This window comes from Ornithorhynchus anatinus, chromosome 4, assembly GCF_004115215.2.
Source record: "Ornithorhynchus anatinus isolate Pmale09 chromosome 4, mOrnAna1.pri.v4, whole genome shotgun sequence".
NCBI classification, from domain to species: domain Eukaryota; kingdom Metazoa; phylum Chordata; class Mammalia; order Monotremata; family Ornithorhynchidae; genus Ornithorhynchus; species Ornithorhynchus anatinus.
This window is the reverse complement of record NC_041731.1, coordinates 134,254,565-134,277,592: the sequence shown is the minus strand read 5'-3', so window position 1 is coordinate 134,277,592 and position 23,028 is coordinate 134,254,565. Positions and strand designations below refer to the sequence as shown.

Sequence of the window (23,028 nt, the reverse complement as noted above, 5' to 3'; positions counted from 1 at the left end):
AATGATGATGATGTCGGTATCCGTTAAGCGCTCACTATGGGCCGAGCACCGTCCTAAGCGCCGGGGGAGATACGGGGTCATCGGGCCGTCCCACGCGGGGCTCACAGCAAATCCCCATTTGACAGATGAGGTGACTGAGGCCCAGAGAAGCGAAGGGACTCGTCCACGGTCCCACAGCTGCCCAGTGGCGGAGCCGGGATTCGAACCCACGACCTCCGACTCCCAAGCCCGGGCTCTTTCCACTGAGCCAGCGGACAGGCGGCGGAGCCGGCATGGAGAAGCAGCGTGGCTCGGTGGAAAGAGCCCGGGCTTTGGAGTCAGGGCTCGTGAGTTCGAATCCCAGCTCTGCCGCTTGTCGGCTGTGTGACCGTGGGCGAGTCACTTAACTTCTCTGGGCCTCAGTTCCCTCATCTGTAAAATGGGGATGAAGACCGGGAGCCCCACGTGGGACGACCCGATTCCCCTGTGTCTACCCCAGCGCTTAGAACGGGGCTCGGCACATAGTGAGCGCTTAACAAATACCAACATTCTTCTTCTTATTATTAGAACCCGTGACCCTCTGACTCTATCCACTAGGCCTTGCTGCTTCTCTACGAAGCCCCGCGGCCAGGGAATCGATCGGTGGCATTTCTTGAGCACCTGCTGTGTGCTGTGCACTGTGGGCTTGGGAGCGTCCAATACAGTGCGTAGACACGATCCCTGCCCTCGAGAAGCTTACAACGCAGTGGGGGCGACGGGCACGCGATGAGACGAATGGATTTAGGTCTCAGTGATCCAGCTAGAAATCTGCGGGGATACATTTTATTTCAGGATTATCTGGAGGCAAATCCCGTCTATTCCGCCACCTTGAATTGGAGCCACTGAAATCATAATACTTTTGGTATTTACTAAGCGCTTACCATGCGCCAAGCACCGTTCTAAGCGCTGGGTAGATACAAGGTCATCAGGCGGGCCCACGTGGGGCTCGCGGTCTTCATCCCCATTTTCCGGATGAGGGAGCCGAGGCCCAGAGAAGAGAAGTGACTTGCTCAAAGTCACACAGCTGATGAGGGGGCGGAGCCGGGATTCGAACCCACGACCTCCGACTCCCAAGCCCGGGCTCTCGCCGCTGAGCCGCGCTGCTTCTGAAACAGAAGCCGAGCCGGTTGCCTCAAGTCACTCAAAACGCGGCGGGGATGGTCACGGGTTCGAATCCCAGATCCGCCGCTTGTCAGCTGTGTGACTGTGGGCAAGTCATTCATTCATTCATTCAATAGTATTTATCGAGCGCTCGCTATGCGCAGAGCGCTGGACCGAGCGCTTGGAACGGACAGATCGGTAACAGATAGAGACGGTCCCTGCCCTTCGACGGGCTCACGGAGCTCTGTGACCGTGGGCAAGTCGCTTCACTTCTCTGGGCCTCAGTGACCTCATCTGTCAAATGGGGATGAAGACTGGGAGCCTCACGTGGGACGACCTCATTCCCCTGCGTCTCCCCCAGCGCTCAGAACGGTGCTCGGCACATAGTAAGCGCTTAACAGATGCCAACATCATCATCACTGTTATTATTAACCGGGGGAGACGGACGGACAAAAACAATAGCAATAAATCGAACTGTCACTTCACTTCTCTGTGCCTCAGTTCCCTCATCTGTAAAATGGGGATGAAGACTGTGAGCCTCCCGTGAGACGACCCGATGACCCCGCATCTCCCCCAGCGCTCGGAACGGTGCTCGGCACGTAGGAAGCGCTTAACAGATACCAACAGGATTATTGTTAGGAGAGGGGAGGGGAGCCACCCGGGGCCGTAAGCCCTCTCTGGCCAATCCTGCCGTCTACACAGTCCGTCGATTGCCTCTGTTGAGCACTTGCTCTGTGCAGAGCGCTTAGGAGGGGTAAGTTTCGAGTCCGTAGACACGATTCATTCAATCGTATTTACTGAGCGCTTACTGGGTGCAGAGCACTGCACTAAGCGCTCGGAACGGACAATTCGGCAACAGATAGGGACGTGAACCCAGCCCTTAAGGGGTTTCCAGTCCGGGAAAGAGAACTGCTACCAAAATGAAAAGACGGGAAGGGGGAGGCAGCTGATTTAAGCTCGTCGGGGGCACGGAACGCATGCATTCATTCGTTCGGGAGTATTTATTGAGCGCTTACTACGTGCGGAGCACCGGACTGAGCGCTCGGAACGGACAAGTCGGCAACCGACAGGGACACGATCCCCGCCCTCGAGACGTTTCCAGTCCGGGAAAGGGGACCGATACCAAAATGAAACGACGGGAAGGGGGAGGCAGCTGATCTAAGCTCGTCGGGGGCAGGGAACGCATTCGTTCATTCCACAGTATTTATTGAGCGCTTACTACGTGCAGGGCACTGGCCGGAGCGCCCGGAATGGACAGTTCGGCGACGGATAGGGACCATCCCCGCCCACTGACGGGTCTAATCGGGGGAGACGGACGGTCAAAAAGATCAGCAAGGAATAGTGTCGAGGAATAGTAACGGCAATAAATAGAACAGACATCTCCTTGACGAAACGAACACGGCCATAAAAATACAGACAAAAGCATCTTTGGCCTGTTCTACTGTACGCTCCCCGGCGCTCAGTACGGTGTTCTGCACACAGTGAGCGTTCAAGACATGTGGCCGATCGAAATCTAGGTTCCGGAGTGGGTTTTCTTTTTTGGCCGGGGGGGGGAAGAGTGGAAAGGAAATGTATCAGTCTGTGCTCTAGGCCTGGAGAATCCCAACAATTCGGCCTCGGAGAGAGACGAAAAACACAAACAATCCATCAGAAATGTGTCTTTTGGGGGGCGGTGGGGGGGGGAAGGGCCCTCCCTGGCACCCACCCACGCTTGGCGATTCGTTCGATCGTATGTACTGAACGCTTACGGTGCGCAAAGCACTGTCCTAAGCGCCTCCACCACGGGCCGCCCCCCCCCCCCCCCCCCCGATAACCGGTCCGGGGACACGACCCCGAGAAGCGCTCGTCCGGGTCCCGCAGGGGGGGAGAACCCGAACCGAAAAGGGAATGGGAAGGCCTCTCGGGAGAGAAAAGGGAAGGACGGAGTCACGGGGGCCTTTCGAAACGGGGACCCGTCTTTCAGAGCGGAGGGAAGGGGGAAAGGAGAAACCGCCCGGTCCGGGGAACGAGAACGGGAAGGGAGAGCTTCACTCGAGCTCTTACTCGCCCCACCCTCTCGGCGGGCCGACTGGAGCCGACCGGAGGGATCGATACGGAAAATCCAATCGATGGATTCCCCGCATCCCAGGGCATTCCCACCCCGCTCCCGAACTCCGAACGTCTCCGACGGAGGCCTACTCTACCGCAGGGAAGCGGCGCGGCGCGGCGGAAAGAGCCCGGGCTTCGGAGTCCGAGGTCATGGGTTCGGCTCCCGGCTCGGCCACCCGTCAGCCGGGTGACCGTGGGCGGGTCACTTCGCTTCCTCCGGGCCTCGGTGACCTCATCTGGAAAATGGGGATGAAAACCGCGAGCCCACGTGGGCCGACCCGATGACCCCGGATCTCCCCCAGCGCTTGGAACGGCGCTCGGCACACAGCGGGCGCTTAACGGATACCAACATTACTACGCAGTCGGAAACTCCGTTATTTACCCAGCCGTCCATCTCATCTTGACCTCCGGTTTCCACTCTTTGTAAATAGTTGAGGTCGGCCTGCCTTCCCCTCAGCGGAAAGAGCCCGGGCTCGGGAGGCAGAGGTCGTGGGTTCGAATCCCAGCTCTGCCACTTGTCGGCTGGGGGCAAGTCACTTCTCTGGGCCTCAGTTCCCTCATCTGGAAAATGGGGATGAAGACCGGGAGCCTCCCGTGGGACAACGTGATCCCCCCCGTATCCCCCCCCCCCGGCGCTTAGAACGGTGCTCGGCACATAGTCAGCGCTTAACAGATACCAACATTATTATGATTATTACTGGGTGTAGACCGTTGGGGAAGACTAGCCAGGCGGGAAGATGACCCGATCCCCGTCCCCGGGGGGGTGGGGGGGGGACTCGAGATTTAAAAAAAGAGTACGGGGTCAGGGGGCGGGGGGGTCCGGGTTCGAATCCCAGCTCCGGCCCGCCGCGGGACTCGGGGTGAGACGCTTAGGCGGGCCGAGGTCCGACGCCCTCGCCCCGCGTCCGCCTCGCTGCGGGGCCCGGAGGAGGAGGGACTGGAGAAATTCCAGAATTACGATTATTCCCCGGGGGGGGCCGCAGAGATGGGCAAGGGGGAAGCTGCGGCCCCGGTGGTTGGAGCCCGGGGAGTCAGGAGGTCACGGGTTCTAATCCCGGCTCCGCCACTTGCCTGCTGGGTGACCCGGGGTGAGTCACTTGGCTTCTCTGGGCCTCAGTTCCCTCCTCTCTAAAACGGGGATCCGAACGGGGAGCCCCACGGGGGGGACGGGGACCGAATCCAATCCCATCTCCTCGCATCCTCCCCCGTGCCCGGCGCCTAGTAAGATGCCGGTGTCCGTAAAGCGCCTCCTGGGTGCCGAGCGCCGCTCTGAGCGCCGGGGGAGCTACGGGGTCAGCGGGTCGTCCCCCGGGAGGCTCCCGGTCTTCATCCCCATTTTCCAGAGGAGGGAACCGAGGCCCGGAGAAGTGAAGCGACTGGCCCACGGTCGCCCGGCTGCCGAGCGCCAGAGCCGGGATTCGAACTCATGACCTCGGACTCCCAAGCCCGGGCTCTATTCCACTGAGCCGCGCCGCTTCTCCAAGCACAGTAAGCGCTTGACAGGTATCACCGTTAGGCTCATTAATGCCTCCGGGGCTCATTCCGGTGCCTGGCACGTTGCTTGGCACAGAGTAAACACTTAATCATTATTATCATTAACAAACACCACCATTATTATTATTACTCCAGTGCCTCACCCACAGCACCGGGAGCATGATAAGTGCTCAACAAACACCCTCATTATTATTGCTAATAACAAATCCCACCCTTTTTCTTATTAGTCCAGCATGCACATAGGGAGCGCTTAATGGCTCAGTGGCAAGAGGCCGGGCTTGGGAGTCCGAGGTCACGGGTTCGAATCCCGCCTCCGCCCCTCGTCGGCCGGGTGACCGTGGGCGAGTCGCTTCACTTCTCCGGGCCTCGGTTCCCTCGTCTGGAAAACGGGGGTGAAGACCGGGAGCCCCACGTGGGACGACCCGATTCCCCCGTGTCTCCCCCGGCGCTCAGAACGGTGCTCGGCACCGAGTAAGCGCTTAACAGATACCAACATTATTATTAACACAGCAGCGTGGCTCAGTGGAAAAGAGCCCGGGCTTCAGAGTCAGAGGTCATGGGTTCGACTCCCGGCTCTGCCACTTGTCAGCTGGGTGACTGTGGGCGAGTCACTTCACTTCTCTGGGCCTCAGTTTCCTCATCTGTAAAATGGGGATTAAAAGTGTGTGAGCCCCACGTGGGACGACCCGATCACCCTGTATCTCCCCCAGCGCTTAGAACAGTGCTCGGCACATAGTAAGCGCTTAACAAATACCAACATTATTATTATTATTATTATTAGTCCAGTGCCCGGTGGACTAAGAAGCGTTTAATAAATACCATCGTCATCATCACCATCGTCACCAAATCTCAGCCTTCTTATTAGTCCAGCGCTTCGCCCGGGGCCCGGCGCAGTGTGTGCCCGCCCCCCCCCCCCCCCCATATCCCTCCGTCATTTTTCTTATGGCGGGGCTCCGTGGGAAGAGCCCGGGCTTGGGAGTCACAGGTGGTGGGTTCGAATCCCGGCTCGGCCACCTGTCAGCTGGGGGACTGTGGGCCAGTCACTTCACGGGGCCTCCGTGACCTCATCCGGAAAAGGGGGAGGAAGACTGGGAGCCTCCCGTGGGACCACCCGATGACCCTGCCTCTCCCCCAGCGCTTAGAACGGCGCTCGGCACATACAACTAGCAGCACGATGATGATTTTTTGGAGGAGGAGGAGGAGGAGGAGGAAGGGGTTCGAAGGGGTTCCGAGGCTCCCACCTGGCTGAGCGTGTGCAGCCGCTGTCCGGCGTCCGGGTCCCGGGACATCTGCGGATCCCCCGGGGCCGCCCGCCCGGCGCCGCTCCCCGACTCCATGGCCCGGCCCGGCCCGGCCCGGCCCGGCCTTTCCCCGCCCCGGACCCCCGCCGCCGGGGGCCGGGGCAGGGGGCGGGGCCTGGGGGACGGCACGGACGGGCCCTATTGGGCGGGGCGGGAAGGGGGCGGGGCCTGGGGAGGCGGTGACGGGTCCTATTGGGCGGGGCGGGAAAGGGGCGGGGCCTGGGAGACGGCACGGACGGGCCCTATTGGACGGGGCGGGAAGGGGGCGGGGCCTGGGGGACGGCACGGACGGGCCCTATTGGGCGGGGCGGGAAGGGGGCGGGGCCTGGGGTGGCGGTGACGGGTCCTATTGGACGGGGAGGGGAAAGGGGCGTGGCCTGGGAGACGGCACGGACGGGCCCTATTGGGCGGGGCGGGAAAGGGGCGGGGCCTGGGAGACGGCACGGACGGGCCCTATGGGAAGGGGCGGGGCCTGGGAGATGGCACGGACGGGCCCTATTGGGCGGGGCGGGAAGGGGGCGGGGCCTGGGAGAGGCACGGACGGGTCCTATTGGACGGGGCGGGAAGGGGGCGGGGCCTGGGAGACAGCACGGACGGGCCCTATTGGGCGGGGCGGGAAAGGGGCGGGGCCTGGGAGCCGCACGGACGGGCCCTATTGGACGGGGCGGGAAAGGGGCGGGGCCTGGGAGAGGGCACGGACGGGTCCTATTGGACGGGGCGGGAAGGGGGCGGGGCCTGGGAGAGGGCACGGACGGGTCCTATTGGACGGGGCGGGAAGGGGGCGGGGCCAGGGGAGGCGGTGACGGGTCCCATTGGACGGGGCGGGAAAGGGGCGGGGCCTGGGAGCCGCACGGACGGGCCCTATTGGACGGGGCGGGAAGGGGGCGGGGCCAGGGGAGGCGGTGACGGGTCCCATTGGACGGGGCGGGAAAGGGGCGGGGCCTGGGAGCCGCACGGACGGGCCCTATTGGACGGGGCGGGAAGGGGGCGGGGCCTGGGAGACGGCAACGACGGGCCCTATTGGGCGGGGCGGGAAGGGGGCGGGGCCTGGGAGACGGCACGGACGGGCCCTATTGGACGGAGCGGGTATGGGGGCGGGGTCTGGGGAGAAGGCGAGGGCGGGCCCCATTGGGAGGGGCGGAATGGGGGCGGGGCCTGGGTGAAAGAGCAGACGGACCCTATTGGACGGAGCGGTATGGGGGCGGGGCCTGGGGGGGGGGACGGCACGGAAGGGTCCTATTGGGCGGGGCGGGAAGGGGGCGGAGCCTGGGGAGACGGCGGTTCCTATTGGGCGGGGCGTCTCCGGTGGGCGGGGAGAGGGCGAGGCCTGGGGAAGAGAGCACGGACGGGCCCTATTGGAAGGGGCGGGGAAGGGGGCGGGGCTTGTGGAGGCGACCGTTCCCATTGGACGAGGGCTGCTCGGGTGGTGGGGAAAGGGGGCGGGGCCTGGGGAGAAGACGCGGGCCGGCTCTATTGGTCAGGGCCTGTTCGGGTGGGGGGAGTCCGATAGGACGGGCGCGGAAGGGGGCGTGGCCTGAGCAGGAGCTGGCGGTCCCTATTGGTCGGCGCCTGCTCGGGTGGGCGGGAGTCGGAGAGGATGAGCGCGGAAGGGGGCGTGGCCTGGGGAGGAGGCGGAGGTTCCTATTGGTCGGGGTCGGATTGGGTGGGCGGGGAAGGGGCGAGGCCGGGGGAGGAGGCGAGGGCGGGCCCTAGAGAAGCAGAGGGGCTCAGTGGAAAGAACCGGGGCTTCGGAGGCAGAGGTCGTGGGTTCTAATCCCGCCTCTGCCAGTAATCGGATGTGTGATTTGGGGCAAGTCACTTGACTTCTCGGTGCCTCGGTGACCTCATCTGGAAAATGGGGATGAAGACTGTGAGCCCCACGTGGGACAACCTGATTACCCTGTGTCTCCCCCAGCGCTTAGAACAGTGCTCGGCACAGAGTAAGCGCTTAACAAATGCCAACATTATTATTTATTGTTAGTATTATCAGTTGGTCGGGCGGGCCTGAGAAGGGGGGCGGGTAAGTGGGGGTGGCCAGGGGAGGAGACGGAGATCCCTATGGGGCGGTCCCGGGCGGGTGGGCGGGGCCTGGGAGGAGGCGAGGATCCCTATTGGGCGGTTCCGGTCGGTGGGCGGGACTTTGGAGGAGGCGGGGGTTCCTATTGGGCGGGCCCGGATGGGTGGGCGGGGCCTGAGATTGAGGCGGGGGTTCCTATTGGGCGGTCTCGGGTGGGTGGGCGGGACTTGGGAGGAGGCAGGGGTTCCTATTGGGCGGTCACGGGTGGGTGGGCGGGATTTGGGAGGAGGAAGGGGTTCCTATTGGGCGGGCCCGGTGGGTGAGCGGGGCCTGGGAGGAGGCGGGGGTTTCTATTGGGCGGTCCAGGATGGTGGGCGGGGCCTGGGTTTGAGGCGGGGGTTCCTATTGGGCGGGCACGGGTGGGCGGGCGGGACTTTGGAGGAGGAGGGGGTTCCTATTGGGCGGTCACGGGTGGGCGGGCGGGACTTTGGAGGAGGAGGGGGTTCCTATTGGGCGGGCCCGGGCGGGTGGGCGGGGCCTGGGAGGAGGCGGGGGTTCCTATTGGACGGGCCCGGTCGGTGGGCGGGGCCTGAGTGACAGACACCACAGCGTGTGGGTGTGGGTTTGTCTCGGAAGCCGCGCGGCCGACTGGAAAGGGCCCGGGCCTGGAAGTGAGAGGTCGTGGGTTCGAATCCCCGCCCCTTGTAGGCTGTGGGGCTTTGGGCAGGTCACTTCCCTTCTGCGGGCCTCAGCGACCTCATCCGGGCAATGGACGTGAAGCCTGGGAGCCCCACGTGGCTCAAGCTGATTCGCTTCCGTCTCCCCCGGCGCTTGGAGCGGCGCTTGGCACATAGTAAGCGCTTAACGAGCCCCGTCATTCATCGATTAATTAACTAACGGTGAGGCGGGGCCGGAGCCGGGGGGGGGGGGGGGCGGCCTCGTGTCCATTCATTCATTCAGTCGTATTTATTAATAACAATAATGTTGGTATTTGTTAAGCGCTTACGATGTGCAGAGCACGTGGGGCTCCCAGTCTTCATCCCCATTTGACGGATGAGGGAACTGAGGCCCAGAGAAGTGAAGCGACTTGCCCAAGGTCACACAGCGGACTTGGGGGACAACCCGATTACCCTGTATTCATTCAATAGTAATAATAATAATAATAATGTTGGTATTTGTTAAGCGCTTACTATGTGCCGAGCACTGTTCTAAGCGCTGGGGTAGACCTAGGGGAATCAGGTCGTCCCACGTGGGGCTCACAGTTAATCCCCATTTTACAGAGGAGGTAACTGAGGCCCAGAGAAGTGAAGTGACTCGCCCACAGTCCCACAGCCGACAAGTGGCAGAGCCGGGATTCGAACTCATGGCCTCTGACTCCAAAGCCCGGGCTCTTTCCACTGAGCCACGTTGAGCGCTTACTCTGTGCAGGGCACTGTACTGAGCGCTTGGAATGAACAAACCGGCAACAGATAGAGACGGTCCCTGCCGTTTGACGGGCTTACGGTCTGATCGGGGGAGACGGACGGACGAGAACAAGGGCAATAAATCTACCCCAGTGCTTAGAACAGTGCTCGGCCCAGAGTAAGCGCTTAATAAAGATCAACATCATTCTTAGAGCCGGGATTCGAACCCACGACCATTCATTCATGCAATAGTGTTTATTGAGCGCTGACTCTATGCAGAGCACTAATAATGTTGGTCTCTGTTAAGCGCTTACTCTGGGCCGAGCACCGTGCTAAGCGCCGGGGGAGATACGGGGCTCATCGGGTCCGTCCCCCGTGGGGCTCACAGTCTTCATCCCCATTTTCCAGACGAGGGAACTGAGGCCCGGAGAAGTTGTGACTTGCCCCAAGTCACCCAGCTGGCAAGGGGCAGAGCGGGGATTCGAACTCATGACCTCTGACTTCCAAGCGCGTGCTCTTTCCACTGAGCCACGCTGCTGGAGGAAGCAGTTGGAAAGTAAAATTCGGCAACGGATCGAGACCATCCCGGCCCAAGGCGAGCGCTTAGTCCGGCGCTCTGCACGGCGTCAGCGCTCGAGAAATACTATCGAATGAATGAATGAATGAATGAATGAATGAATGCATGCGCAGAAGCAATAATAATAATTGTGGGTATTGGTTCAGCGCTGACGCTGGGCAGGGCACTGTTAGGCAGGTAGCAATAGCAATCCTGCCTGATTGCCCTGTGTCTCCCCCAGCGCTCAGAACGGTGCTCGGCACCTAGTGAGCGCCCCGAACGGATCCCGACATTATGATTATTATTATTGACTGCGCGAGTGGGCGGGGTTGACGTGCGCGTGCCCGCGAGCGTGCCGAGGGCGGGCCGCCGTGCGCGGAGGGGCGGGGCCGGCGCCGTTTGCGGCTGCGCGGAGGGGGCGGGGCCGGCGCCGTTTGCGGCTGCGCGGAGGGGGCGGGGCCGGCGCCGTTTGCGGCTGCGCGGAGGGGGCGGGGCCGGCGTGCGTCGGGCTGCGTGGTGGGCGGGGCTTGGCGTGCGTCGGGCTGCGTGGTGGGCGGGGCCTCCGGCGTCGGCGCGCGCCCTCGGGGGTTTCCGGTCCCCACGCGCCCGCAGGCTTTTCCCGGGCTTTTCCCGGCCCCTCCCCCTCCTCCCCCCCCCCCCCCCAGCATCATCATCGTATTTGTAAAGTCCTTACCACGTGCCAAGCGCTGCTCACAAATAAAATAATAACATTGGTATTTGTTCAGCGCTCACTCTGTGCCGAGCACTGTGCTAAGCGCTGGGGGAGAGACAGGGGAATCAGGTGGTCCCCCGTGGGGCTCCCGGTCTTCATCCCCATTTTGCAGATGAGGTCACTGAGGCCCAGGGAAGTGACGTGACTCGCCCAGAGTCACCCAACGGAAAAGCGGCGGAGCCGGGATCCGAACCCATGACCTCGGACTCCCACGGCCGGGCGCTTTCCAGGGAGCCGGGTCATCTGGTTGTCCCCCGTGGGGCTCCCAGTCATGGGTTCGAATCCTGGCCCTGCCACTTGGCTGCGTGACTGTGGCCAAGGCCCTCCTTTGTCTTTCCTCTATTTAACTAGCTGCTCTGCTTCTGTAAAAAGGGCACTCCTTGTTCCGATTCGTCGGAGCCTGGACTGTCCCCGCTTCTTGCAAGAACCGTAATAAAGCTCTTCTGATTGTTACCTTGAGACGACTCCGAGCATTTATTTTGAATAAGGGTCTTGGTAGCCCACACAGGTTCAAATCCTGGCTCTGCCACTTAGCTGTGTGACTGTGGCCAAGACACTCCTCTGGGCCTCAGTTTCCTCATCTGCAAAATGGGGATTCACTGTGAGCCTCACGTGGGACAACCCGATGACCCTGTCTCTCCCCCAGCGCTTAGAACAGTGCTTGGCACCTAGTAAGCGCCTAACAAATGCCATCATCATTATTATTATTAACTCCTCTGGGCCTCAGTTTCCTCATCTGCAAAATGGGGATTGACCGGGAGCCTCACGTGGGGCGACCCGATGACCCTGAATCTCCCCCGGCGCTTAGAACGGTGCTCTGCACATAGGAAGCGCTTAACAAATACCAACATTATTATTATTATTATTATTAAAATGGGGATGAACTGTGAGCCTCACGTGGGACAACCCGCTAACCCTGTATCTCCCCCGGCGCTTAGAACGGTGCTCGGCACATAGTAAGCGCTTACGAATCCCAGCATCATCATCATTATTATTATGATTATCATTATCCCTCCGAGCCACAGACAGTCACTGCAGCCTCTTGATCGATTTCCTCCCCCGCCAACCTCCATCCCATCGTGTTAAAATCACAGGAGTTGCTCTGTTTTTCCTTCCACCACTTTAATCATCCTCCCCCTTCTCTGTGCAATCATGGGAGTTGGGGCGGCCGGGGGAAAAATCCTCAAAATATCCCCCTTTAAAGCCGTATCGAAGGCCCGCCTCCTCCAAGAGGCCTTCCCCGACTGGGCCCTCGTGTCCTCTTCTCCCACTCCCTTCTGCGACGCCCTGACTCGTCCCCTTAATACGTGGTAGTATTTTATGTGCCAAGCACTGTTCTAAGCGCTGGGGGATACAAGGTGATCAGGTTGTCCCACGTGGGGCTCACAGGCTGCAGCCCCATTTGACAGATGAGACCACTGAGGCCCAGAGAAGTGAAGTGACTTGCCCAAGGTCACACGGCTGACCAGCGGCAGAGCCGGCATTAGAACCCGTGACCTCTGATTCCCAAGCCCGGGCTCTTTCCACTGAGCCACGCTGCTTCTCTAACCTTATCATTATTAATCATAATGTTGGTATCCGTTAAGCGCTCACTCTGTGCCGAGCGCCGTTCTAAGCGCTGGGGGAGATCCGGGGTCATCAGGTGGTCCCACGTGAGGCTCCCAGTCTTCATCCCCATTTTCCAGATGAGGTCACTGAGGCCCAGAGAAGTGAGGCAACTGGCCCCGAGTCACAGAATGGACAGGTGGCGGAGCCAGGATTAGAACCCATGACCTTTGACTCCCCAGCCCGGGTTCTTTCCACTGAGCCACGCGAGGTAACTGAGTTAAGCCCTCGCTCCAAGTGTGATCGATCGATCCCAGGAAAACATCTCAACCGATCGATCCCGGCCACAGGTTACTTACTTTGGTGCATTCGTTCATTCGATCGTATTTATTGAGCATTTTCTGAGGGCCCGGCACTGACCTAGGCGCTTACGAGAGCAGAAGACGCATCCCCTGCCGCCTAACCCCAGCTCTGCCACTTGTCAGCTGGGTGACCGTGGGCAAGTCACTTCACTTCTCTGGGCCTCAGTTCCCTCATCTGTAAAATGGGGAGGAAGATGGTGAGCCTCACGTGGGACCACCTGATTCCCCTGTATCTCCCCCGGCGCTTAGAACAGTGCTCTGCACATAGTAAGCGCTTAACAAATACCAACGTCATTATACTTATCATCATCGCCCCGGCGCTTAGAACAGTGCTCTGCACATAGTAAGCGCTTAACAAATACCAACGTCATTATACTTATCATCATCGCCCCGGCGCTTAGAACAGTGCTCTGCACATAGTAAGCGCTTAACAAATACCAACGTCATTATACTTATCATCATCGCCCCGGCGCTTAGAACAGTGCTCTGCACATAGTAAGCGCTTAACAAATACCAACGTCATTATACTTATCATCATCGCCCCGGCGCTTAGAACAGTGCTCTGCACATAGTAAGCGCTTAACAAATACCAACATTATTATTAATCAGAGAGTCAAGGGAGGCCGTTGACTCGGTCAGAGGCTGAGCGGCCTCACCTCTCTGGTTTTTTGAGTGAATTGGAAGTCTTGTCTGGTGCCGTCGATTCGTCCCCGACCCAGAAAAGGAAATCTCGTCTGGTGCCGTCGATTCGTCCCCGACCCAGAAAAGGAAATCTCGTCTGGTGCCGTCGATTCGTCCCCGACCCAGAAAAGGAAATCTCGTCTGGTGCCGTCGATTCGTCCCCGACCCAGAGCGACGCCCCGGACGCGTCTCTCCCAGGCCGCCCCGCTCGCCATCTGCAATCCTTCCGGTGGTGGATGCCGAGAGTTTTCTTGGGAAAATTCTGGAAGCGGTCGACAATCGCCTCCTTCCAAGCAGTCAACCCGAATCTCCGCCCTGGACTCTCTCTCCCGGGCCGCCGCGGCCCGGACCGGGGGAGTTTGGACTCGTCGCCGACGGCCTCCCCTCGCTAGCCACTGCCCAAGCTCGGAATGGCCCGGACGGGCCTCGGCTTCGCTCTCCCTCCCGTAGTCGAGACTGGTAGAGGACGGGAAACTCTCCGAGAGGGGGAAATGGCAATAGGGGAAAGAATTCATTCAATAGTATTTATTGAGCGCTTATTATGTGCAGAGCACCGGACTAAGCGCTTGGAATGGACAGTTCGGCAACAGATGGAGACGGTCCCTGCCCAGCGACGGGCTCACGGTCTGAGCGGGGGAGACGGACGGACGAGAACGACGGCGATAGATAGAATCGAGGGGATGAACGTCTCATTAAAACGATAGCAAATAAATAGAACCGGGGCGATGTACATCGCATTAACAAAGTAAATAGGGTGATGAAGATATAGACAGTCGAGCGGAGGAGCACGGTGCCGAGGGGAGGGGACGGGAGTGGGGGAGGAGCGGAGGGAGAGGGGGGAGAAGAGGGCTTAGCTGAGGGGAGGTGAAAGGGTGGGTAGAGGGGGAGCAGAGGGAAAAGGGGGAGCTCGATCTGGGAAGGCTTCTCGGAGGAGGTGAGTTTTAAGTAGGGTTTTGAAGAGGGGAAGAGAATCAGTCTGGCGGAGGCGAGGAGGGAGGGCGTTCCGGGACCGCGGGGGGGACGCGGCCCGGGGGTCGACGGCGGGACGGGCGAGGACGGGGGACGGCGAGGAGGCGGGCGGCGGAGGAGCGGGGCGTGCGGGGCGGGCGGTGGAAAGAGAGGAGGGAGGAGAGGGAGGAGGGGGCGAGGGGATGGACGGCCTTGAAGCCAAGAGAGAGTAAGGAAAGAATGATGGAACGTGCAACAATTTTCACGCAAGTCCCTTAGTGCTGAAGAAGAGTTTGGGAGGTGGCTCCCATGTGGCCTAGTGGATACACACAGGGGCTGGGGATCAGAAGGTCACGGGTTCTAATCCCGGCTCCACCGCCTGTCAGCTGGGTGACTTTGGGCGAGTCTAGACCGGGAGCCCGTCACTGGGCAGGGACGGTCTCTATCTGTTGCCGATTTGTCCATTCCAAGCGCTTAGTACAGTGCTCTGCACCTAGTACTGCTCGATAAATACTATTGGATGAATGAATGTGCCAGACACCGTTCTAAGCGCTGAGGTAGATACCAGATAATCGGGTTGTCCCCCGTGGGGCTCACATGTCTTCATCCCCATTTTACAGACGAGGAAACTAATCAGGTTGGACAGAGTGCCTGTCTCACCTGGGGCTCACAGTCTAAATACGAGAGAGTAAGGTTTAATCCCCATTTAACGGACGAGGTAACTGAGGCAGAAAGAAGTGAAGTATCTCCACCGAGGTAATAATAATAATAATAATAATAATAATGTTGGTATTTGTTAAGCGCTTACTATGTGCAGAGCACTGTTCTAAGCGCTGGGGGAGACACAGGGGAATCAGGTTGTCCCACGTGGGGCTCACAGTCTTCATTCCCATTTTACAGCTGAGGTCACTGAGGCACAGAGAAGTGAAGTGACTCGCCCACAGTCACACAGTTAACAAGTGGCAGAGCCGGGATTCGAACTCACGAGCCCTGACTCCAGAGCCCGTGCTCTTTCCACTGCGCCACGCTGCTTCTCACAAGGTCACCAAGGTCACCCAGCAGGTCCATGGCAGAGACGGGATTAGAACCCAGGTCCACTGACTCCCAGCATGTGGCCGAGTGGAAGGAGCACGGGCCTGGGAGTCAGAGGACCTGAGTTCTAATCCCGGCTCTGCCACTTGCCCGCTCTGTGACCTTGGGCGAGTCGCTTCACTTCTCTGTGCCTCAGCTCCCTCATCTGTAAAATGGGGATGAACCGCGAGCCTCCCGTGGGACGACCCGATGACCCTGTATCTCCCCCGGCGCTTAGAACGGTGCTCGGCACATGGTAAGCGCTTAACAGATACCAACATTATTATCAGTACAGCCCACCGATGGATGGATTGCTTGAAGAAGGCAGCCGAGCCGGATTCTCTCACCTGAGTGAAGTAACGGGGCTTAAAGGCTCAAATGCGAAATTGTCGTTTGTCATTTTGTGTCCACAACAACACAAAGAGGTCCGCTCCCCGGGCTGGAACCGCTTGGGGAGGCCTGGGACCCGGTTTTAAATACTCCGGGGGTTTAAAAGCGAGTTTCTGGAGGGCGGCGGAGCCGTCGTGCTTCACCGAGCACGAGTACACGTGGGGTAAGAGGGGAGGATGTGGGAAAACTTTCTATGATGTGAGAAGATTTTAGGGGAGGTTTCACTGGGTGAAGGAGTGTGTGTACGTGAGAGAGAGAGAGTGGGTATGTGTGTGTTTTTGCATGTGTGAGGGAATGGCATTAGTGGAAAGAGCCCGGGCTTGGGAGTCAGAGGTCATAGGTTCGAATCCCGGCTCTGCCACTTGTCAGCTGGGTGACTGTGGGTAAGTCACTTCACTTCTCTGGGCCTCTGTTGCCTCATCTGGAAAATGGGGATCAACCGTGAGCCTGACGTGGGACAACCTGTTGACCCTGTATCTCCCCCAGCGCTTAGAACAGCGCTCTGCACGTAGTAAGCGCTTAACAAATACCAACGTCATCATTATTATTAGAGTACAGGCCTGGGAGCCAGAAAGTCGTAATAATAATAATAGGTTGTCCCACGTGAGGCTCACGGTTAATCTATATATAATAATAATAATGTTGGTATTTGTTAAGCGCTTACTCTGTGCAGAGCACTGTTCTAAGTGCTGGGGTAGACACTGGGGAATCAGATTGTCCCACGCGAGGCTCACAGTCTTGATCTCCATTTTCCATTTATTATATATATGTATGTGTGTGCATATATGTGTATATATATATATATATATATATGTGTGTGTGTGTATATATGTTTGTGCGTATATGTGTGTGTGAAGCAGCCTGGCTCAGTGGCAAGAGCCCGGGCTTGGGAGTCAGAGGTCATGGGTTCGAATTCCAGCTCTGCCCCTTGGCAGCTGTGTGACTGTGGGCAAGTCACTTGACTTCTCTGGGCCTCAGTTACCTCATCTGTAAAATGGGGATGAAGACCGTGAGCCCCACGTGGGACAACCTGATTCCCCTGTGTCTACCCCAGCGCTTAGCACAGTGCTCTCCACATAGTAAGCGCTTAACAAATACCAGCATTATTATAGGTATGTATATAGTGCGGTACTTGACACAGAGCAAATATATATATATAAATGGGGATTATATCTATGTCTATATCCCGGTGCTTAGGGCAGGGTTAGGCACATAAGTACCACACTGGTTATTGACCGGTGCCTCAACAGACTGGAAACAGAGCCCACCGATCGTCTCCAGATGATATTAAACAAAGCATTGAGTCCTCTAGCGTCAGGCTAGTTTTCGAGGCAGCTCTCCCCGAGCCAACTCTCCGTTTATTCTCTGGAGGAAGAACAGTTTCCTCCCGATGTTGTAAGATGATCAGTCGGTTGCTTTCAAACTGAGTAAACCATCCAATTCTTTTAGGCTGGAAATTTCTCCAGGTCCAGCTGTGGCCTCTGTGAAAGAAATCTGCAGGGCCTGGGCGGATCCACTCTCTCTTTGGGTGAGAAGCGGCGTGGCCTGATAGGAAGAACCCGGGCCCGGGAGTCAGGGGACCTGAGTTCTAATCCCACCTTGGCTACTCACCTGTTGTGTGACCTTGGGCAAGTCACTAAACCCTTTCCGTGCCTCGGTTTCCTCGTCTTTTTTTACGGTCTCCGTTAAGCGCTTATTGTGGGTCAAGCTCTGGGGTAGGTACCAGTTAATTAGGTCAGTCACGGTCCTCATCCTACATGGGGCTCACAGTCTAAGGAGGAGGAAGAACAGGTATATAATATAATCCAAATATGATTCCCACTTTATATTTGAGGAAACTGAGGCACAGATAAATTAACTGACTCGCCCAAAGTCATACAGCGAGTATTTGGGAGAGCCAGGTTTAGACCTCAGGCCTTCGACTCCCGGACCCGTGCTCTCTAGGTCACGCTGCTCATCTGTAAAATGAGGATAAAATGACTGTTCTTCTTCCTACTGAACGTGGGACACGGACTGTGTCTGATCCAATCATCACGTATCTGCCCCGGTGCTTAGTACAGTGCCTGGTACAGAGTAAGTACTTAACAAATACCCTCACCTCCGCCAAACTAACTCTCTTCCCCCCTTCAGAGCCCTACAGAGAGCTCACCTCCTCCAGGAGGCCTTCCCACACTGAGCTCCCCTTTTCCTCTGCTCCTCCCCTCCCCATCGCCCCGACTCCCTCCCTCTGCTGTACCCCCTTCCCCTCCCTACAGCACTTGTGCATATCTGTAGATATTTATTATTCTATTTTATTAATGATGATTTTATTAATGATGATATTAATTTTAGTAATGAATCATAACTAGGATTCTATTTGTCTCTGTCGATGCCCCTCTACTTGTTTTGTTGTCTGTCTCCCCTTCTGGACTATGAGCCCTTCGTTGGGCAGGGATCGTCTCTCTCTCTCTCTCTGTTGCCCAATTGTCCTTCCCAAGCGCTCAGTCCAGTGCTCTGCACACAGTAAGCGCTCAATAAGTACAACTGAATGAATGAAATGCCGCAATTAGTATCCTCTCCCGGCTGGATGACTAGACCAGCCTCTGTTCTGACCTCCCAACCTCCTGCCTCTCCCCACTGCAGTCCATACTTCGCTCTGTTGCCCGGATTATCTTTCTACAGAAACGTTCAGGACCCGTCACCCCCTCCTCAAAACCCTCCAGTGGTTGCCCATCCATCTCCATATCCAACAAAAACTCCTCCCTCTCGGCTTCCAAGCCGTCCATCCCCTGGCCCCCTCTTACCTCCCCTCCTTTCTCTCCTTCTCCATCGCGGCCCGCACGCTCCGCTCCTCTGCCGTCGCTCACCTCCTCACCGGGCCTCCTTCTCGCCCGTCCCGCCGTCGGCCCCCGGCCCCCGTCCTCCCGCCGTCCCGGCACGCCCTCCCTCCTCACCTCAGAGAAGCAGCGTGGCTCAGTGAAAAGAGCCCGGGCTTTGGGGTCAGAGGTCGTGAGTTCAAATCCCAGCTCTGCCACTTGTCGGCTGTGTGACCGTGGGCGAGTCACTTCACTTCTCTGTGCCTCAGTTACCTCATCTGTAAAATGGGGATTAAGACTGTGAGCCCCACGTGGGACATCCTGATTCCCCTGTGTCTACCCTAGCCCTTAGAACAGTGCTCGGCACATAGTAAGCGCTTAACAAATACCAACATTATTATTCGTACCCCAGGGCTTAGAACAGTGCTCTGCACATAGTAAGCGCTCAACAGATACCAACATTATTATATATCCGTCATTTTACTTATTTATATTAATGTCTGTTTATTTATATTAATTTCTGTCTCCCTCGCCCGGGACCCCCGCCCGCCACTAGATTGTGAGCTCGCTGTGGGCAGGGATCGTCTCTCTTTATTGCCGTATTCTACTTTCTCAAGCGCTTAGTACGGGGCTCTGCACATAGTAAGCGCTCAATAAATGTGAATGAATGAATGAATAAAAGCAAATTCATTCAATAGTATTTATTGAGCACTTACTATGTGCAGAGCCCCGTACTAAGCGCTTGGAATCAGGTAGGACCCAGTTCAGTCGCGATCCCCATTTTATAGATGAGGTAACAGAGGCACAGAGAAGTTAAGTGACTTGCCCAAGGCCCCACAGCTGACAAGCAGAATTCATTCATCCAATCGTATTTATCGAGCGCTTACTGCGTGCAGAGCACTGTACTAAGCGCTTGGAATGGACAATTCGACAACAATTAGAACCCAGGTCCTTCTGAGTCCCAGGCCCCTGCTCCGCCCACTATTCCATGTGACCGACCCAAGGTCATACGGCAAGCAAATGGCAGAGCCGGGATTAGAACCCAGGTCCTCTGACTCGCAGGCCCCCTAGAGAAGCAGCGTGGCTCAGTGGAAAGAGCCCGGGCTTGGGAGTCAGAGGTCGTGGGTTCTAATCCCCACTCCGCCACTCGTCTGCTGTGTGACCTTGGGCAAGTCACTTCACTTCTCTGGGCCTCAGCGACCTCATCTGTAAAAATGAGGATTTAAAAAATGTGAGCCTCAAGTGGGACAATCTGATGACTTGTTCATTCCAAGCGCTTAGTCCAGTGCTCTGCACATAGTAAGCGCTCAATAAATACTATTGAATGAATTGCCCTGGATCTACCCCAGCACTTAGAACAGTGCCCTGCACATAATAAGGGCTTAACAAATGCCATTATTATTATTATTATTATTATTCTTTCCAGGAGTTCACACCGCTTCCCCCAAAGCAGGCAATTACATTCTCCTAAGAGTCGTCCCCGTTCGGAGAAGCGAGCCGGAATCGCAGTGTTCAGCCGGGAGCAGGGCCTGGTATTTAACGGGGAAGACTTGTTATGAAGAGCCTGGAAAAAGTCATGAAGTGTGCCACAGAAATACAAATTGTCAACTCTGTGGTGTTTCCAAGGACGGCGCGTGGATCCGAAAGCTGGACGGTGGAAAAGCAGGACGGAAAGAACATCGATTCCTTGGAAATGTGGTGTTGGAAAGGCTTTTAAGAATACCGTGGCCCGCCTGAAAGACAAACAAGTGGATTTTAGAGCAGATTCTATCCAAGTGGTCTTTGGAAGGTCAAGTGACTCCACTTGGCGTATTTTTACACAGCATCAGGAGGACTCATTCCCCGGAGAAGACACCGGTGCTAGGAAAAGTCCAGGGAAAAGAGGCAGCCCGGCAGCGAGATGGACAGAGACCGTAACGACGGTAACGGAAGAACCGTTAGAAAGGTTGCGGATGGTGGCGGAGGACGTTTCGGAGAAAGCCTATCCTTGGAGTGGCTATGACTCGGGACCGACTCGACGGCACTTAATTATAACAATCTGGGAATGAGCTCCTAGTTTCTTCCCAAGGAGGAAACTTCCACGTGACCAAAAGGTGAGGCCCAGGGAGAGGATGGAAGGGGGAATCGGGATAATAATGTTGGTATTTGTTAAGCGCTTACTATGTGCCAAACACCGTTCTAAGCGCTGGGGGAGCTACAAAGTAATCAGGTTTGTCCCACATAATAATGTTGGTATTTGTTAAGCGCTCACTCTGTGCCGAGCACCGTTCTAAGCGCTAGGGGAGATCCGGGGTCATCAGGTTGTCCCACGTGTGGCTCCCAGGCTTCATCCCCATTTTCCAGATGAGGTCACTGAGGCCCAGAGAAGTGAAGCGACTCGCCCACCGTCACCCAGCTGCCAAGTGGCGGAGCCGGGATTCGAACCCATGACCTCTGACTCCCAAGCCCGGGCTCTTGCCACTGAGCCACGCTGAGTCTCTAGAACAGAGTCTAGAACTAGACTGAGTTTACAATCTAGTTGAGGAGACGGAACTAAGTAGAAATGAATAAATGACGGATCTGGATGGCTCAGGGGAAAGAGGCCGGGCTTGGGAGTCAGAGGTCAGGGGTTCGAATCCCGGCTCTACGTCAGGCGGCCGACGGGCCTTTCTGGGCCCCGAGGGTCGAGGGGGTTGGCGAGGGGGAACCATTTCCACTTAGTCATCCGAACCCGGAGGCTCAGGCCCGCCCGAAAAATCAAAACCGGAGGAGAGAAGGGCCGAGTCCTTCCCTCCGGCCTAGCGGGGTGAGCGTCCGGGGATCCCCTCCCGCCGCCGGGGGAAACCCCCACGACCTCCTCGAAAGGGCGGGGAGTCCCCGGCCTCCCTCACCGCGCCCCCGGCAGGGGCAGGACCGGAGCCAGGAGTCCCCGAGGACTCCCCGTTCCGCTCCGGCCTCAGTCGCGGGAGGAAAAAACCAGCCGACCTCCGGCCTTCCTGCCTCCTTTGGGTGCGAACCGGCCCAACGCGTGCCCGAGGGCCCACGTCCTACCTCCACAGCGCCCTTCCAAGCGTTCAGTACGGTGCCGGGCCCCCAGTCATTCACAGCACGAATTTACTGAGCGCTAACTGTGCGCAGAGCACTGTACTACTACTACTAATAATGTTGGCATTTGTTAAGCGCTTACTATGCAGAGCACCGTTCTAAGCGCTGGGATAGATACAGGGTCATCAGGTTGTCCCACGTGAGGCTCCCGGTCTTCATCCCCATTTGACAGATGAGGGAACGGAGGCCCAGAGAATAATAACAATAAGAATAATAATGTTGGTATCTGTTAAGCGCTTACCATGTGCCGAGCACCGTTCTAAGCGCTGGGGGAGATACAGGGTCATCAGGTTGTCCCGTGTGAGGCTCACGTTCTTAATCCCCATTTTACAGATGAGGTTACTGAGCCACAGAGAATAAGAATAATAATGTTGGTATTTGTTAAGCGCTGACTATGTGCCGAGCACCGTTCTAAGCGCTGGGGGAGATCCGGGGTCATCAGGTCGTCCCACGTGAGGCTCACAGTTAATCCCCATTTTCCAGATGAGGTAACTGAGGCACAGAGAAGTGAAATGACTCGCCCACAGTCACCCAGCTGCCGAGTGGCGGAGCCGGGATTCGAACCCATGACCTCTGACTCCCGAGCCCGGGCTCTTGCCACTGAGCCACGCTGAAAACGTAAGCGACTTGAGGCCAGGGGTCATGGGTCACGGGCAACGGGCTTAGCACAGTACTCTATGCCCAGCAGGGACTTAGTCAATACTATCGATTGATTCATCGATTAGGTCTTTGGGAAATGAGAATTTCCAGCTCCGTTTGCTTTCAGAGGCGCTTTCCAGGAGCTTCTCTCAAGTTGGCGGCCATCAGAATGCTACTACTAATAATAATAACATTTGTTAGGCGCTTACTATATGCCCAGCACTGTTCTAAGCGTTAGGGTGGATACAGGATAATCAGGTTGTCCCACGTGGGGTCCACGCTCTTAATTGCCATTTTACAGATGAGGTAACCGAGGCCCAGAGAAGTGAAGTGACTTAGCCAAAGTCACCCAGCTGACAAGCGACGGAGCCGGGATTAGAACACACGACCTCTGACTCCCAAGCCCGGGCTCTTTCCGCTATGCCAAGCTGCTTCTAAGCACGGTCGTATTTTTTTCATGGCTCTCTTAAGCGCTCAAAACCCAGAAGGACCTGGGTGCTAATCCCGGCTCCGCCCTTTGTCTGCTGTGTGACCTGGGGCAAGCCACTTCACTTCTCTGGGCCTCGGTTACCTCATCTGTAAAATGGGGATTCAAACTGTGCTTGGCACATAGTAAGCGCTTAACAAATACTATTATTATTATTATTATTACTATTGTTATAAACTGCGAGCCCCAAGTGTGACAGGGACCACGTCCTGATAAGCTTGTGCATCTATACCAGTGATTAATAAAGTGTTGGCTCCAGGACAGGGGAATAATAATTATTAAGCCCGTCAATGGGCAGGGATCGTCTCTATCTGT

The 23,028-nt window shown here is 57.3% G+C and overlaps 1 protein-coding gene across 1 annotated transcript in view; it reads right to left on the bottom strand.

Annotated features, from left to right (window-relative positions):
- The window catches only part of TNIP2 (TNFAIP3 interacting protein 2), a 28,143-nt gene extending 22,099 nt beyond the window's left edge, over window positions 1-6,044 (bottom strand). The window contains exon 1 of the mRNA XM_029062018.2: window positions 5,943-6,044. Within this exon, the coding sequence (XP_028917851.1) occupies window positions 5,943-6,038 (96 nt within the window). The 5' untranslated portion in view covers window positions 6,039-6,044. The remainder of the gene's footprint in view (window positions 1-5,942) is intronic.
- Window positions 6,045-23,028: the final 16,984 nt, after the last annotated feature.